Genomic DNA, 16,315 nt, shown 5'->3' on the forward strand with positions numbered 1-16,315 from the left:
ACTTAATACATGACCTTAGATTGACATAAGTCTATGGAAATTAAAACTGATGTAATATACACCTATTGCTTGACGATAGATAGACCTAAGAGAATATACACTTAGTACATGATTAGATTGACACACGTCTATGGTACATGATTAGATTGACACACGTCTATGGAAATTATAACCGATGTAATATACACTTATTTCTTGACGCTAGATAGACCTAAGTGTATATACACTTAGTACATGACCTTAGATTGACATAAGTCTAGGGAAATAACTGATGTAATATACACCTATTGCTTGACGATAGATAGATCCAAGAGAATATACACATAATACATGACTAGTTTGACATAAGTCTATGGAAATTATAACTGATGTAATATACACCTATTTCTTGACGATAAATAGACCTAAGAGAATATACACTTAGTACATGACTTTAGATTGTCACAAGTCTAAGGAAATTATAACTGATGTAATATACACCTATTGCTTAACGATAGATAGACCTAAGTCTAGAGAAATTGTCAGCTAGGCTTGAAGTATCTTTTCATTGTCTTCTATTTTAAGTGTTTCTTACGAAGCAAAGTTCTTTAATATGTTGTTAGTTCTTCTACCTTGAAGACACCAAGGTCCTACACTCGCCGTACCCTGACGGTACAACATTTTCTTGGGCAGGCCCAGCGAAATTCCATGACCTAAAAATGGGAATGTGGCGTCTGTTTGGTGAACGTGGAGTGTAGGTTGAGAGAGAGAGAGAGAGAGAGAGAGAGAGAGAGAGAGAGAGAGAGAGAGAGAGACCTTAGCAACAGCCAAGTAGTAGTCACACTTGGACTGGGTTTGCGGGTAAGGCAATTAAGAGTTAAATATAGTACGTTATCTCAAAATTATCTTTCATAGGCATAAGCTAGTATATTCATTTTATCTCCTATAGATATGACCACGTTTATATTGTAAAATTCAATGCATATTCTGACATTTTTGTGTTGCACGTGTCTTGCCGGCCAGATGGAAGGGTATTCAAGAACGGAAAACGGTGATTGTAGTGTTTGTTTTAAGCCGTTATTCCTTAAGTCTCGTGTCATGTCTATCTTCTCATTTTTAAACATGTTAACCAACATATAAATAATGTTCAAATATATTTTATTCTGAATATATAATTGGTTTTATCATTAAAAAGCGCTTATAAATGTCATGTCCTTTTAGTCTTTTGCTTATGACTGATGTATTTTAACGTATTTACTTTTATCTTATAATTTATTTTTATTTATTACTGATATTGTTCATTTATTTCCTTTCTATTACTGATATTGTTCATTTATTTCCTTTCTATTACTGATATTGTTCATTTATTTCCTTTCTACATTAGATTTTTTCCCTGTTGCAGCCGTGGTGCTTCTAGTATTCTGCTTTCCAACTAGGGTTGTAGCTTGGCTAATGATACTAATCATCATCATCATCATTATTTACATTCCCTACACAAACACGAACAGTCGAAGCTGTGCGCGAAGAAAAAAAAGGAAAAAAATATTGAGTTTCAAAAGGGGTTTTGGGGCGAGCCGCGATCACTGTTCGTTAGTACACGGTACTGTTGGTACTCCTGCGTTCTCTATGACCGAAAACCTGCTCTAGGGAGGCCTCTTGTTCGCATCGCTTAATTGCATAGGAAAAAAAATATAAAAATAATGAATTAATTACATATAAACCTGGTATTGAAAGTATTACAGGTTATTACTATATGGGGGCTACCTCCTAGGTGTGTTAAATGTGAATAATAATCTTAGTATTATGGAATATGTTATAAAATGATAATCAAACCAAATAAGTTCGCATCGCTTAATTGCATAGGAAAAAAAATATAAAAATAATGAATTAATCACTAATTTAACCAGCTATTGAAAGTATTACAGGTTAATACTATATGAGGGCTACCTCCTTGGTTTGTTAAATGTGAATAATAATCCTAGTATTATGGAATATGTTAAAAAATGATAATCAAACCAAATAAACACCGTTTCAGTTTGTTTTACGTGGCCTCTTGTTCGCATCGCTTAATTGCATAGGAAAAAATATAAAAATAATTAATTAATTACATATAAACCTGGTATTGAAAGTAATACATGTTTGTACTATATGTGGGCTACCTCCTAGGTGTGTTAAATGTGAATAATAACCCTAGTATTATGTAATATGTTAAAAAATGATAACCAAACTAAATAAACACCGTTTCAGTTTGTTTTACGTGGCCTCTTGTTCGCATCGCTTAATTGCATAGGAAAAAAAATATAAAAATAATGAATTAATTACATATAAACCTGGTATTGAAAGTATTCCAGGTTAGTACTATATTTGGGCTACCTCCTAGGTGTGTTAAATGTGAATAATAATCCTAGTATTATGGAATGTGTTAAAAAATGATAATCAAACCAAATAAACACCGTTTCAGGGAGGCCTCTTGTTCGCATCGCTTAATTGCATAGGAAAAAATATAAAAATAATTAATTAATTACATATAAACCTGGTATTGAAAGTAATACATGTTTGTACTATATGTGGGCTACCTCCTAGGTGTGTTAAATGTGAATAATAACCCTAGTATTATGTAATATGTTAAAAAATGATAACCAAACTAAATAAACACCGTTTCAGTTTGTTTTACGTGGCCTCTTGTTCGCATCGCTTAATTGCATAGGAAAAAAAATATAAAAATAATGAATTAATTACATATAAACCTGGTATTGAAAGTATTCCAGGTTAGTACTATATTTGGGCTACCTCCTAGGTGTGTTAAATGTGAATAATAATCCTAGTATTATGGAATGTGTTAAAAAATGATAATCAAACCAAATAAACACCGTTTCAGGGAGGCCTCTTGTTCGCATCGCTTAATTGCATAGGAAAAAATATAAAAATAATTAATTAATTACATATAAACCTGGTATTGAAAGTAATACATGTTTGTACTATATGTGGGCTACCTCCTAGGTGTGTTAAATGTGAATAATAACCCTAGTATTATGTAATATGTTAAAAAATGATAACCAAACTAAATAAACACCGTTTCAGTTTGTTTTACGTGGCCTCTTGTTCGCATCGCTTAATTGCATAGGAAAAAAAATATAAAAATAATGAATTAATTACATATAAACCTGGTATTGAAAGTATTCCAGGTTAGTACTATATTTGGGCTACCTCCTAGGTGTGTTAGATGTGAATAATAACCCTAGTATTATGGAATGTGTTAAAAAATGATAATCAAACCAAATAAACACCGTTTCAGGGAGGCCTCTTGTTCGCATCGCTTAATTGCATAGGAAAAAATATAAAAATAATTAATTAATTACATATAAACCTGGTATTGAAAGTAATACATGTTTGTACTATATGTGGGCTACCTCCTAGGTGTGTTAAATGTGAATAATAACCCTAGTATTATGTAATATGTTAAAAAATGATAACCAAACTAAATAAACACCGTTTCAGTTTGTTTTACGTGGCCTCTTGTTCGCATCGCTTAATTGCATAGGAAAAAAAATATAAAAATAATGAATTAATTACATATAAACCTGGTATTGAAAGTATTCCAGGTTAGTACTATATTTGGGCTACCTCCTAGGTGTGTTAAATGTGAATAATAATCCTAGTATTATGGAATGTGTTAAAAAATGATAATCAAACCAAATAAACACCGTTTCAGGGAGGCCTCTTGTTCGCATCGCTTAATTGCATAGGAAAAAAATATAAAAAATAATGAATTAATTACATATAAACCTGGTATTGAAAGTATTACATGTTTGTACTATATGGGTGCTACCTCCCAGGTGTGTTAAATGTGAATAATAACCCTAGTATTATGGAATATGTTAAAAAATGATATTCAAACCAAATAAACACCATTTCATTCTCTATGACCGAAAACCTGCTCTAGGAGGAGGCCTCTTGTTCGCATCGCTTAATTGCATAGGAAAAAAATATAAAAATAATGAATTAATTACATATAAACCTGGTATTGAAAGTATTACATGTTAATACTATATGGGGGCTACCTTCTAGGTGTGTTAAATGTGAATATTTATCCTAGTATTATGGAATATGTTAAAAAATGATAATCAAACCAAATAAACACCGTTTCAGTTTGTTTTACGTGGCCTCTTGTTCGCATCGCTTAATTGCATAGGAAAAAAAATATAAAAATAATGAATTAATTACATATAAACCTGGTATTGAAAGTATTACATGTTAATACTATATTTGGGCTACCTCCTAGGTGTGTTAGATGTGAATAATAACCCTAGTATTATGGAATATGTTAAAAAATGATAACCTAACCAAATAAACACCGTTTCAGTTTGTTTTACGTGGCCTCTTGTTCGCATCGCTTAATTGCATAGGAAAAAAAATATAAAAATAATGAATTAATTACATATAAACCTGGTATTGAAACTATTACATGTTAGTACTATATTTGGGCTACCTCCTAGGTGTGTTAGATGTGAATAATAACCCTAGTATTATGGAATATGTTAAAAAATGATAACCAAACCAAATAAACACCGTTTCAGTTTGTTTTACGTAGAAATAGACGCGTGGATTATGCTCTAGCAACAGGCAGCTGTGAGACCAGTTCAGAAGGAACCTTTGATTAACTTAGTATTGTAGAATATAAAGGAAGAATTTCATGGTAGAATTTGTTGGATAATGTTGAAATTGTGCTTTGATCAAAACTTCCTGGTTCTGCAAGCACGCTTTGTTATTGCTTTTGTTTCCTTGAAAGAGTTCACAATTGCAGACATGAATGTCTTTAACTTAATTTGATTATTGGCTGTTATGGTGGATAGTTTTATTTTTCAATGAAGGAGAGTATTGTGAATATCTTTACCGTAATAACTGTTATAATGGATAGTTTTATTTTACAATCATGGGAAGTATGATGAATATCTTTACCGTAATAACTGTTATAATGGATAGTTTTGTTATTTTACAATCATGGGGGAGTATTATGAATATATTTACCGTAATAACTTATAATAGAGTTTTATTATTTTACAATTATGGGGAGTATTATGAATATCTTTACCGTAATAAATGTTATAATGGTTTTATTATTTTACAATGAAGGAGTATTATGAATATATTTACCGTAATTTGATAACTGTTATAATGAGTAGTTTTATTTTCAATCATTGGGAGTATTATGAATATATTTACCGTAATTTGATAACTGTTATAATGAGTAGTTTTATTATTTTCAATCATTGGGAGTATTATGAATATATTTACCGTAATTTGAAAAGTGTTATGAGTAGTTTTATTATTTTACAATCATGGGGATTATTGTGAATATATTTACTGTAATAACTGTTATAATGGATAGTTTTGTTATTTTACAATCATGGGGAATATTACGAATATCTTTACCATAACTGTTATAATAGATAATTTTATTATTTTACATTTATGGTTAGTATTATTAATATCTTTATCGTAATAACTGTTAAATGGAGTTTTATTATTTTACAATCATGGGGACTATTATGAATCTTTACCGTAATAACTGTTATAATGGATAGTTTTATTATTTGAGAGTCATGGGGAGTATTATGAATATATTTACCTTAATAACTTATAATACATAGTTTTATTTTACAATCATGGGGAGTATTATGAATATCTTTACCGTAATAACTGTTATAATGGAGTTTTATTATTTTACAATCATGGGGAGTATTATGAATATCTTTACCGTAATAACTGTTATAATGGAGTTTTATTATTTTACAATCATGGGGAGTTTTATGAATATCTTTACCGCAATAACTGTTATAATGGGTTGTTTTATTTTACAATGATGGGAGTATTATGAATATCTTTACTTTAATTTTATGACTTATAATGGGTAGTTTTATTTTAAAAATGGGGAGTATTATGAATATCTTTACCTTAAATTGATAACTGTCTTATAATGGGTAGTTTTATTATTTTATAAAAATGGTGAGTATTATATCTTTACCTTAAATTGATAACTGTTATAATGGGTAGTTTTATTATTTTACATAAATGGGGAGTATTATGAATATCTTTACTTTAATTTGATGACTTACAGGGGTAGTTTTATTATTTTATAAATATGGGGAGTGTTATGAATATACTTACCTTAATTTAATAATTGTTATAATGGATAGTTTTATTATTTCACAATAATGGAGTATTATGAATATTTTTACTTTAATTTGACTTACAATGGGTAGTTTTATTTTAAAATTATCGGGAATATTGTGGATAGCTTTACCCAAATTTGACAACTTGTCAGTTACGATGGCTATTTTATATATTATTTTTTCTATTTTTTACAGTTAATGTTTATTTTATCTTTTATTTTCTGGAATTTTAAAATATTCTGTTAACGCATCTCTTCGCCTTGCACAATTCAGCGTGGCTATATTTATTTCTGTCGCAACATCTAAATTAAGAAAATAAAATAAGGATCAATATAGTTAATAAATATTGCCATATAACCTTATTTAACCCTTAGTTTAAATCTCTATTTTCTATGTAATTAGTTAACTCATTTTATATTTAGACAATTATTTTATGGTCATAGTTTCCATTGACGTAGACTACAAAAATATATATTTTTTAGTAAACCATTTACATTAAAATGTCAAAAGCGCAATTGCAATGCACACAATCAAAATTTAATTAATAAATTTTATATGAATGTTGTCTTCATTGACAACGAATGTACTACAAATAATTAACCTTTTCAGCTTTGTCATAATCTAGCCGTTGCAAATATACTTTGACAATGTTTGCCATTCAAATTAAACGCACTAAATCATACATTATTAGTGTTAACTGTTTATGTTTTTGGCCTAATAAGAAAACCAGTATCATAGATATATATATATGATCCTTGGCGTAGCATTACAGAAATTAAAATGTTCGCCTTTCACCTTCGTGAACAGTGACACTGACGTCCTTTTGTTTACATTTTCAGCTCTGCCTTAATCCGAACGGTCACGTGACCTCTCGGAGAATCTTATAAAATTGAAGTTGAAATGTGTTTTTTAATGGGTGGAACCGCTGCTGCTGTCCGGCTGAGAGAGAGAGAGAGAGAGAGAGAGAGAGAGAGAGAGAGAGAGAGAGAGAGAGAGAGAGAGAGAGAGAGAGAGAGAGAGAACAACACTGCGTGATACACCCATAATACCCCTGGTGGGGTAATATCCCTGACCCCACCAGGGTTCCACCTCGGCAACAGGCACAAGAGAAGTGGGGAATTTGCCTGGGGGTGGGTTAGTGTTGTCTGGGGGTGGGGGGGGGGTAATATTTGGGGAATTGGGGCTTGGGGGGGGGGGAGAGAGAGGTGGTGGCAGCAGCAGCAGCCTTGCCTCGATGGGTGTTGTTGGTAGTTGAATATGTGGCTTCCTGAACTTGCTCTCTCTCTCTCTCTCTCTCTCTCTCTCTCTCTCTCTCTCTCTCTCTCTCTCTCTCTCTCTCTCTCTCCCTTCATCCTGTTCTGCCTCTGGTTGTGGGGCTTGTGGTCGGACTGCTAAATTTTGTGCACCGTAAGTTCTGAGAAATACTTTGGCAGACATACTTCGTATTTGTTGCTTCTCCACTATGATTTAGATACTATACATAGTATTACACTGTATTTTTTAAACTATACTCAATTTTTTATATTGAGGCGCATTTGCAACATCTCGGAAAAGTTTTCTGCTATCTGATTGGTTAGAATTATCTTGTCCAACCAATCGGCGATCATATATATATATATATATATATATATATATATATATATATATATATATATATATATATATATATATATATATATAAATTTTTTTACACATTTAAACGTGTTTCTTTCATATTTCAAATTAGCCAGGTTCCGCCTTGGGCTCTGATCCCGAGGTCGTTAAGAGAATCCAGACTTTAATGTATTAATATATATGGCTTATTTGAAATATATATATATATATATATATATATATATATATATATATATATATATATATATATATATATATATATATATATATATAATTATGTATGTATATGTGGCCTATTCTTAAAGTAAATTTCAAATGGTTATTTATTTCCCAAGACAACTTGTGTCACATTGAGATAGGTTTTGGATTAACTAATGTATGATTGTACGATGGGCTTTTACTGTTTACTTGACGCATAGCAACAAGACTCATATTACCAATAAAACCTGCTTGTAGTGATGCCATATGTTAATCAGGGGGGAGGGGGGGGGGTCGGTTATCAACAGACTTATTTCTAGTGCGCGCGCGAATGGCAATGTTGGTAAGCGAGGCTGTGTTGCGTCATAAGGTAAATATAGAACAAGACTTGCTTGCTTGCTTGGTAGCTTGCTCTCACTCCCTTTACAGTCCTAGTCGTTGGAGCGTAGATGTTTTTATCATATACCATATAAAAAATAACAAATGAGCTTTGAGAGCTCAAGGAAACGAATTAACTTGCGTCAAAGGTTAAAAAAAATAATTTAAGAGAAGTCTGGAGAGATGAACCTTTCAGAGATAATGAACTGTTCAGAGATAATAATGAACTGTTCAGAGATAATGAACCTTTCAGAGTTGTCAAGGGAAAAAATATTAGCAGAGGTCATGGAAAAAAAACTATTGACAGGTCAAAGGAGATAAAGGGATAAAATTAGTAAGGTCAAGAAAAAAAAATTAAGGGAGGTCAAGGAAATTCAAATCAACTTGGGTCAAAGGTTAAAAAAATAATTTTATAGATAAGTCTGGAGAGATGAACCTTTCAGAGATAATGAACCTTTCGGAGAATGAACTGTTCAGAGATAATGAACTGTTCAGAGATAATGAACAATTCAAGAGTTGTCAAGGGAAAAAATATTAGCATAGGTCAAGGGAAAAAAATATTGACAGATCAAGGGAAATAAGGTATTAAAATTAGTAAGGTCAAGAAAAAAAATTAAGGGAGGTCAAGGAAATTTAACTAGAATGGGAGGTCTAGTGATAAAAATGACGGCCTGTAGGGGAGGTAACGGGAAAAACTATTACGAAGAGGTCAAAGGAAAAACTGGAAAATTATTAGGGAAGGTCAATGGAAAAAGTGAACTATCAGCCTAGGTCAAGAAATTTATAAGTAACAGCAAGGGAAAAATTGAACTATCAGCCTAGGTCAAGAAAATTATAAGTAACAGCTAAGGGAAAAATTGAATATTAGTCTTAGGTTGGGAAAAAATGAACTATTGGCATGGTTGAGAAAAAAAACAATTAACTGTTTATGTGCATCATTTTTCCTTGTGAGATGTTTGATAGCATTATTTCTTATTGTTCATGTTTAGTATAGTGTGTGGTTCATTTTGACTCTTGTACTGTATTGGTAAAACTGCTTCATCCTTCGTACCCTCCGTTTTCCCTACATTAAGGGGTCGGTTGCCTAATGCGCCCTCTGCAATGCCTTCGATTAGAGGCATCCTATTCCAACGACCTTCTCTCTCCATATCATCCTTTACCTTATCTCGCCATCTTAACTTTCTGCTCCCTCTTGATCTTCTCCCCCCTTACAGGTTCCTGCAAAGCCCTTCTCACTCCCTTCCCACCATCCATCCTCAACACATGCCCACACTATCTCGGTCGTGACACTCTTATCTTAATAATCTTCACTACACCTGCCATTCTTCTTTCATAATTTTCCAATCTTTCAGTGATACGCCCATAATGCACCTTAGTATTCTCATCTCTTCTTTCAAGCTTTACTTCCTTATGTTGAAATTGGAAGTACCTTTCATGGTATCATGCCGTAAGTCTTCTATAGTATATATATGAAAACCAATTTATAAATGTGTTATTTCTGATCATTGTGATGCCATTCACTATAGCAATCTACTCTTCTTTGCAGGGTAAACAAACGTGAGAGGTTTGTGCTGTGGGGGGGGACAGCCCCTGGTGATAGAGCTCACACGTCCTCAGATTGGAATTGAAACGGCTACCAACACCAGCTGATTAGAAACGGAGACACTTCATTTTCCCCCTATTTTTTTTTTTATTACATTTGAAAGTCTGGAGTTAACTCAACCTTTGAATATTAGCCTGTGGTGAGTTATTATCGCATTTTGTTTTGTTGCATACTGTACTTCTGAATATTGTATGTTTCCTTATACATTAAATAGTACTCTTATTTTATAATGAATGACCCTTTTCTCCACTTACTAGGTCAGCATATGGCACCAAAGATGGAGGGTTTAAGCAGTGAAAGCGGAGACGATTCAAGTACCGGGAGGTCAAGTTCCCGCCGTTTGGGAAAGAATACCGAAGAATACAGAAAGTGAGTTACTGTATCTTTGTTGGCCTCATCACAAACGGGTTCATAAATGTTCAACTACCTCAATTATTTATAATTGTAGTCACTTTGGTCCATTATTATGGGACAGTTTATGTATGCGTGGGTCAAACAAGCAGATTCTCGTCAGCAAATATTGTATGTCTTCTATACTTTGTACTATAATCTTATATCATTTTACAATTCATGTATGTCAAGGTCAAACAGGTAGATTCTCTTCAGTAAAAACTGTTACTCTTGTTTGCTGCTAGACGAATTTTATATTAGGGCTATTTTAAGTGATATACAAATCAACCATAACCTTTGGCAATAATAGTTGCCATCGCACGACTATTTTTTTGTCTGTTGTCATGTTAACAATTCTGATTATTTATTCAGGCGCCGTGAACGTAACAACTTGGCAGTCAAGAAATCTCGTCTAAAAACCAAGATGAAGACTCAGGAAATGATGGATCGAGTGACTCAGTTGAAAAACGAGAATGATGAGTTAGAGGAAAACATCAAGATCCTCACGAAGGAACTGGGCATTCTTAAGGACATGTTTGTTGCACATGCAGGTGTGTAGAGTGCTTGGAACTGTTCGTGCGAAGGTAGCAGGGTAGAGCTTATGACACCCACTACTGAACTTTTGATTTAAGTAGATCACAGAGTAGTGTGTACATATCTCTTTGTAATTTTTAAAAGTCAAGTTTTGTGTGGGAGGTTGGGCTGTGGCACCCTAGCAGTACCAGCTGAACTCGGTTGAGTCCCTGATTAGGCTGAAGGAACATAGAGAGTAGAGGTCCCCTTTTTGTTTTGTTTCATTGTTGGTGTCGGCTACCCCCCAAAATTGGGGGAAGTGCCTTGGTATATGGATATGGAAGTTTTGTGTAAAACTACAAAAATGACATGATCTTGTTGATAATGTTAAGCAACTATAAGTTTTGTCAATATATGTATCATGCCTTGAATGTAAAATGGGAATCTGATAATATTTTGATTTAATTTTCTTTATATCTTTCTTTATATCTGGAACCAAGTTAGTGCGCATTTGTAATTACAGTAAACTTCTATATGTAAGTGCATAGGGGGTTTAGTAAGAAAACTTAGCCCGTGCAGTAACCTTGGTCTACATTAAACGCCTTTAAATAAAACTTTAATCCTACATGCATAAAGGTCATTATGATTATAATTCCTTTTTATAGTTGTCCTGATTCTTTTGTAACTATGGTATTGTGCCATATCTACCTCCTATTGGAATATTTTATCTTGGTGCTTGTATTCTGTATGGTGTACCTTAAGAACAAGTTCTTAACCCTTTTACCCCCAGGCTATTTGTAACTTTCCAACCCATAACAACCAGGCATTTTTTTTTTCAAGCACATTTTGCAATATATATTTTTTAAATTGCTCTAACAGCCTTAATTTTCGTCATAGAGAGGTCAGGTTGGTCTCATTCTCTTGGAAAATGCCTTCAGTTTCTCATAAAGTTATCAAAAATATGCAAAAAAAAAATGTAAATAGCAGTTTTTTGCAATGACGTACCAGTACGTCCATGGGGGTAAAGGGATGAGTTTTGTGAAATGTACCAGTAAGTCCATTGGGGTTAAAAGGGTTAATAACCATAAGTCCAGAAATACTTATGTAAAATTTCAGTTTCAGCCAAGATGATAATGAAGATTAAATATAAATCTCTCATTACAGGTCACGCTCACGGCGTTAAGCTGAATGACGCAGACTTAGTCAGGATGCTATGCGAAGACAATGATGATGTCGACGAGGGCGTGTCACTCTTGATGAGCCTTTCCCAGGGCCCCCCCCTGTAACTGAAATTTTACAGAGCATAACCCAAGCTAATGACAATACGTTAGTCCTTCCGGGGACTTCACCTTTAGGTTATGAAGAAGCAGTGCATGGCAATACACCGAGGCTACCAGTATAAATCATCAGTAAGCATCTTGTTATGTACTTAGCTGTATCCATCTGCAGAAGATTTTTTTTGCTAAAAGATTTCCTTTACTGTATTGTTTCCTGTGGAAACTTCCTCTACTGGTATCCCGGTGTAGTGTAGTAAATGCATGGAAGTCTCAAAAAACATTTGACGTTTCATCTCCTTTTGCAATTCAGTGTATAAGGTAGTATGGGAATATAGGCTTGATTAAATGTTAGTGGGTTGAAAGTGTCATTAAAAGTTATTTGTTGGAATCTACAATTATCGATGCCAACCATTTTAGATGATAACACTTTTCTTCTACTATAGTGGATTCTTTCTTTTTTTTGGAAAAAAATTGTGAATGCAGATTTATTCCTAAAAGACCGGTTAGAATTGGTACTGGTCCAGGATAATCATGACAAACTCTCCAATTATTATATTGTACACGGTAAAATCTGCGGCCAATTTGCCAAGAAGCCGATCATTAGGTTTGTAGTACAACATAGATTCCTAATTTTGTCTTTCAATAAACCCATTGTGACGCTCTAGTACCTCTTGAGGGAAGAAATATTACCTGGACCATGTGCTGTAATTAGTCATTTCATACTTATGAGAAAACGTTCGTTCTTGAGGATAAATTAACACGGAAATTAGATGGAAATTTTCTGCATAGCAGCAGCTTACTAGTCAAGTGAATTTCAAGTATGAATTGATAAGTATGTGCTTTAATCTGAAGTCTTTTTCTCTCTCTCTCTCTTTACTCTTCTCTTCTCTGGGTGACAATCTTACTTACATTTATGCCATGCTGAGTGAATGTAAAAGTCGTATACAGTAGTGAAATCTTATTTTAGGTATATATTTTCCCAGTATACATTATTTGTTACATTATCCTCTTACATTGTGATAAGTTGCAAGGCAATTGGCCTGGAGAAATTTACAGAATATTACATCTGTAGATTAAAAAACCCTATTAATTGTGTGGTAATGTCATTTTTTATGTTTTTGTTACACACTGTCTACATCATTGGTTTTAGGTAATGCGTATGGACTTCTTCCATATTGTCTGCAAATGTTTTTATTTTCTTTTTTTTATTAAGGAACTGGATAATTTTGTCACCTGTATAATAGGATTTTTATACTCTTAGCAATAGTCCTAAGATATATAATTCTTCCATATTAAGAGGAAGTGTCAGGACTTTTGACTAGTGTTACCTTAAATATTGTCTACAGTACAAATTAAAAAACACTTTCAGATAGTTGCTTTTGAATTATCCTCTGTGGTGAACATTTGTTATTTAAAAGTTTACGTTAGAATGTAAAACACATCTTGGGTTGAAGGTTTCAGCTAAAATATATTTCTGGGCTCAACCTGTGTCGCTCCGTGAAATGCTCCTTAAAGCACCATTTCAAAGGTATAAATACTGCTAAATATACCAGAGAAAAAAGTTGCATGGAATGCTAGGAATATATCCAGCTCGCTCACCCCTAAAGGATGTCGGTATTTAAACTGGGGCGAGTGATACCACTACCAGAGATCCCTTTCCAATGAGACTTCTCCCTCCTTAAAATCCCCCCGTTACTACGAGGAGTCGTTCACTACAGCTACTCCCCCCCCCACCACCACTACCTATCCTTCTCCCATCATTCCTTGTTAGCACCCGTGAACATTCGGACGTGTTTTTCGTAGCTCTATGCGAAGAGGGAAGGTTTCTGCTAAAATATATATTTATTTGTATTAGTCGCTGATCACATTTGCATAAGTTTTCAAGATTTTCTTGAAATATTAACTACTATATCGGTACTTCAATGCAAATACCTTGCTTTAACTACTGTTTAGTACAGAACATAGTTTGGGTTATTGTATAGTTATTACAGTGTTGTTTAAAATTGTCCGAGGACACTTCATAAAATATAAGAATAGGGGCTTACTGTAAACCCATTTTTAAAATCAATTTGAATTCATGAGGAATAAAATATATTGTAAATTTTTTTTTGTTGAGTGGATTATTAAATTTCGGTTAAAGTTGTAAATGAAGAAAAGGGGTTGAGAAAAGAAAGAGATCTGAGCAGAAACTTCAGTTCATCTGGAAGGTTTTAACCGATTTTCCTGTCCCGAGGTGGATCGCAAAACGCTACTACATAGGCCGTAATATTTACGCTTGTGCAAAGAACTGCCGATCATTATAGCAAATAAAATTGGGCTGAAACCTGGCATTTTGCCATTCCTTTTAAACCAAAACATATAGAAACTGTCAAGTAGTAGGAAAATCTTGACAAAGCAAAAACCAGTAGTATACAAACTACTGAACAAGACAAAGGCAATTTTCTATTTTGTTGAATGTAAAAATGGGGCCAATAGATATACCCAGTGCAAATGTTGGGTTTCTAAGTTTTCACTAGAGGTTACCCTAGAGCAGTGGTTCTCAAACTTTTCAGCCCGCGACCCCCCAAACGATATTGCTAGAGGCATGTGACCCTCGCCTTTCCCCGAAGTGCTTCTGACACACACACACACACACACACACAGTACATGCCTATGCCCCGAATCATAAAGACATAATAACAACAAACATGATAAGATAAATGCAAAAAATATACGCATTATAGAGTTAACTAATTTATTACTTGTAGAAAAAATCACAATCTTTAAAGACAAAATAGGCAAAGCAATACAGTCTATTTAAATTTATAGAATTAATGTTAAATCCGTACAGGCACTCACACTTTGCTAACTGCTTCAAGAGAAAAAAATAAGTATGAAATTAGAATTATACCTTTGTTGAAGAAAGCTACTGCAGATAGCATATATTATGTCAGTGTTTGTAAACTTTAGCACAATAAAGAAAAAATTACTGGTATCTTTATACCAAAATTTAGATATTCAGGCTGGGCTTAAAATGATTAACAAAATAATTATAGCGTTTGACTTGGGTGCTGATATTACAAATTTGCTGAAACCTAAAATCAGCTAATGATCTATAATTCTCATATGAGACAGTATACCCACACAAACATCCAGTAGACTCAAAGCTATTTCATACCCTTTTGGTTTCAAAATCCATATTTTGGAAAATTTTGGAAATTATGTCTGAGATAATATTTTATTTTTCTTTTTTTTTTGGCTTTAGAAGAACTGTATGAATTTCTTGTGAAATAATTACTTATTTAGTAATTGTTAAAATAAAAGTACAATATTCATGGAAGTTTAATGACAATGATCAATATTTAGGCCCAACTATGGGGCTCCACTAGCAGTGATTAGTTAATTATATCCCTATTCCACAGTGAAAACAGTATTTACACAGGCCTAAGTTTATCATGAATAACTAACATCAATTAGTGAGATACATGGGCCTGCTTTTTTGAGCACAGTAACTCCATCCTGGGTTTGATACAAGAGATGGCAACTCGGAGATCATCCTCCACCCTGAGTCTTGATCGGTATTTGTTTTTTATATAAGTCAGTGCCGAAAAAGTCTTTTCACATAAATAGGTTGATCCAAAAGGAAGTAATACATCCATTGCTGCCATGGATAATCGTGGATATTCCCTTGCAATTGAAATCCAGAACTCATCCAGTGTGGTTGAGCCAAACGATGCCTGTAAAGTCCGATCACTGGAGAGCTCCAGCAGCTCATCCTCCATGTCGGATGATAAGTGATCCCCTGTAGCAGTGAATGGTTGCCGTATCCAGTCATATTGTTGTGGGGTTGTCTCTTTTGGGAAGTATTTCTTGAAGTGGTCCACAAGACCTTGTAGGTGAGTCGTGATCATTACCTTCACGTTATCGACGCTTAATTCATTCTCCGCCATAAATTCTTCCACCTCAGGAAACATTTCAACACTGCCCCCATCAACTCGCACAGCCCATCGTTCCAGCTTCCTTGTAAATGCATCAATTTTGTCAGAAAGAATCAAGATGTTCGTGTTTGGGCCTTGTAGTGATAAATTCAGCAGATTAAGTCTTTCGAATATACAAGACAAATATGCTAGACTTGCTAACCAGTCAGGGTCAGTCAGATAGTCAGCAAGTTGGGACTCAGATTTGATCAGGAACAGGCGCACCTCATCTCG

The 16,315-nt window shown here is 33.7% G+C and overlaps 1 protein-coding gene across 2 annotated transcripts in view; it reads left to right on the top strand.

Annotated features, from left to right (window-relative positions):
• Positions 1-13,497, top strand: part of LOC137620502 (CCAAT/enhancer-binding protein gamma-like) — a 49,656-nt gene extending 36,159 nt beyond the window's left edge. For both annotated transcript variants that reach the window (XM_068350684.1, XM_068350685.1), the window contains exons 2-5: positions 9,889-10,084; positions 10,203-10,314; positions 10,708-10,886; positions 12,013-13,497. In XM_068350684.1, coding sequence (XP_068206785.1) covers positions 10,211-10,314; positions 10,708-10,886; positions 12,013-12,134 — 405 coding nt within the window. In that variant the 5' untranslated portion in view covers positions 9,889-10,084; positions 10,203-10,210 and the 3' untranslated portion in view covers positions 12,135-13,497. The remainder of the gene's footprint in view (positions 1-9,888; positions 10,085-10,202; positions 10,315-10,707; positions 10,887-12,012) is intronic.
• The last annotated feature ends 2,818 nt before the right edge of the window (positions 13,498-16,315 follow it).

Source organism: Palaemon carinicauda, chromosome 27, assembly GCF_036898095.1.
Source record: "Palaemon carinicauda isolate YSFRI2023 chromosome 27, ASM3689809v2, whole genome shotgun sequence".
Lineage (NCBI taxonomy): Eukaryota > Metazoa > Arthropoda > Malacostraca > Decapoda > Palaemonidae > Palaemon > Palaemon carinicauda.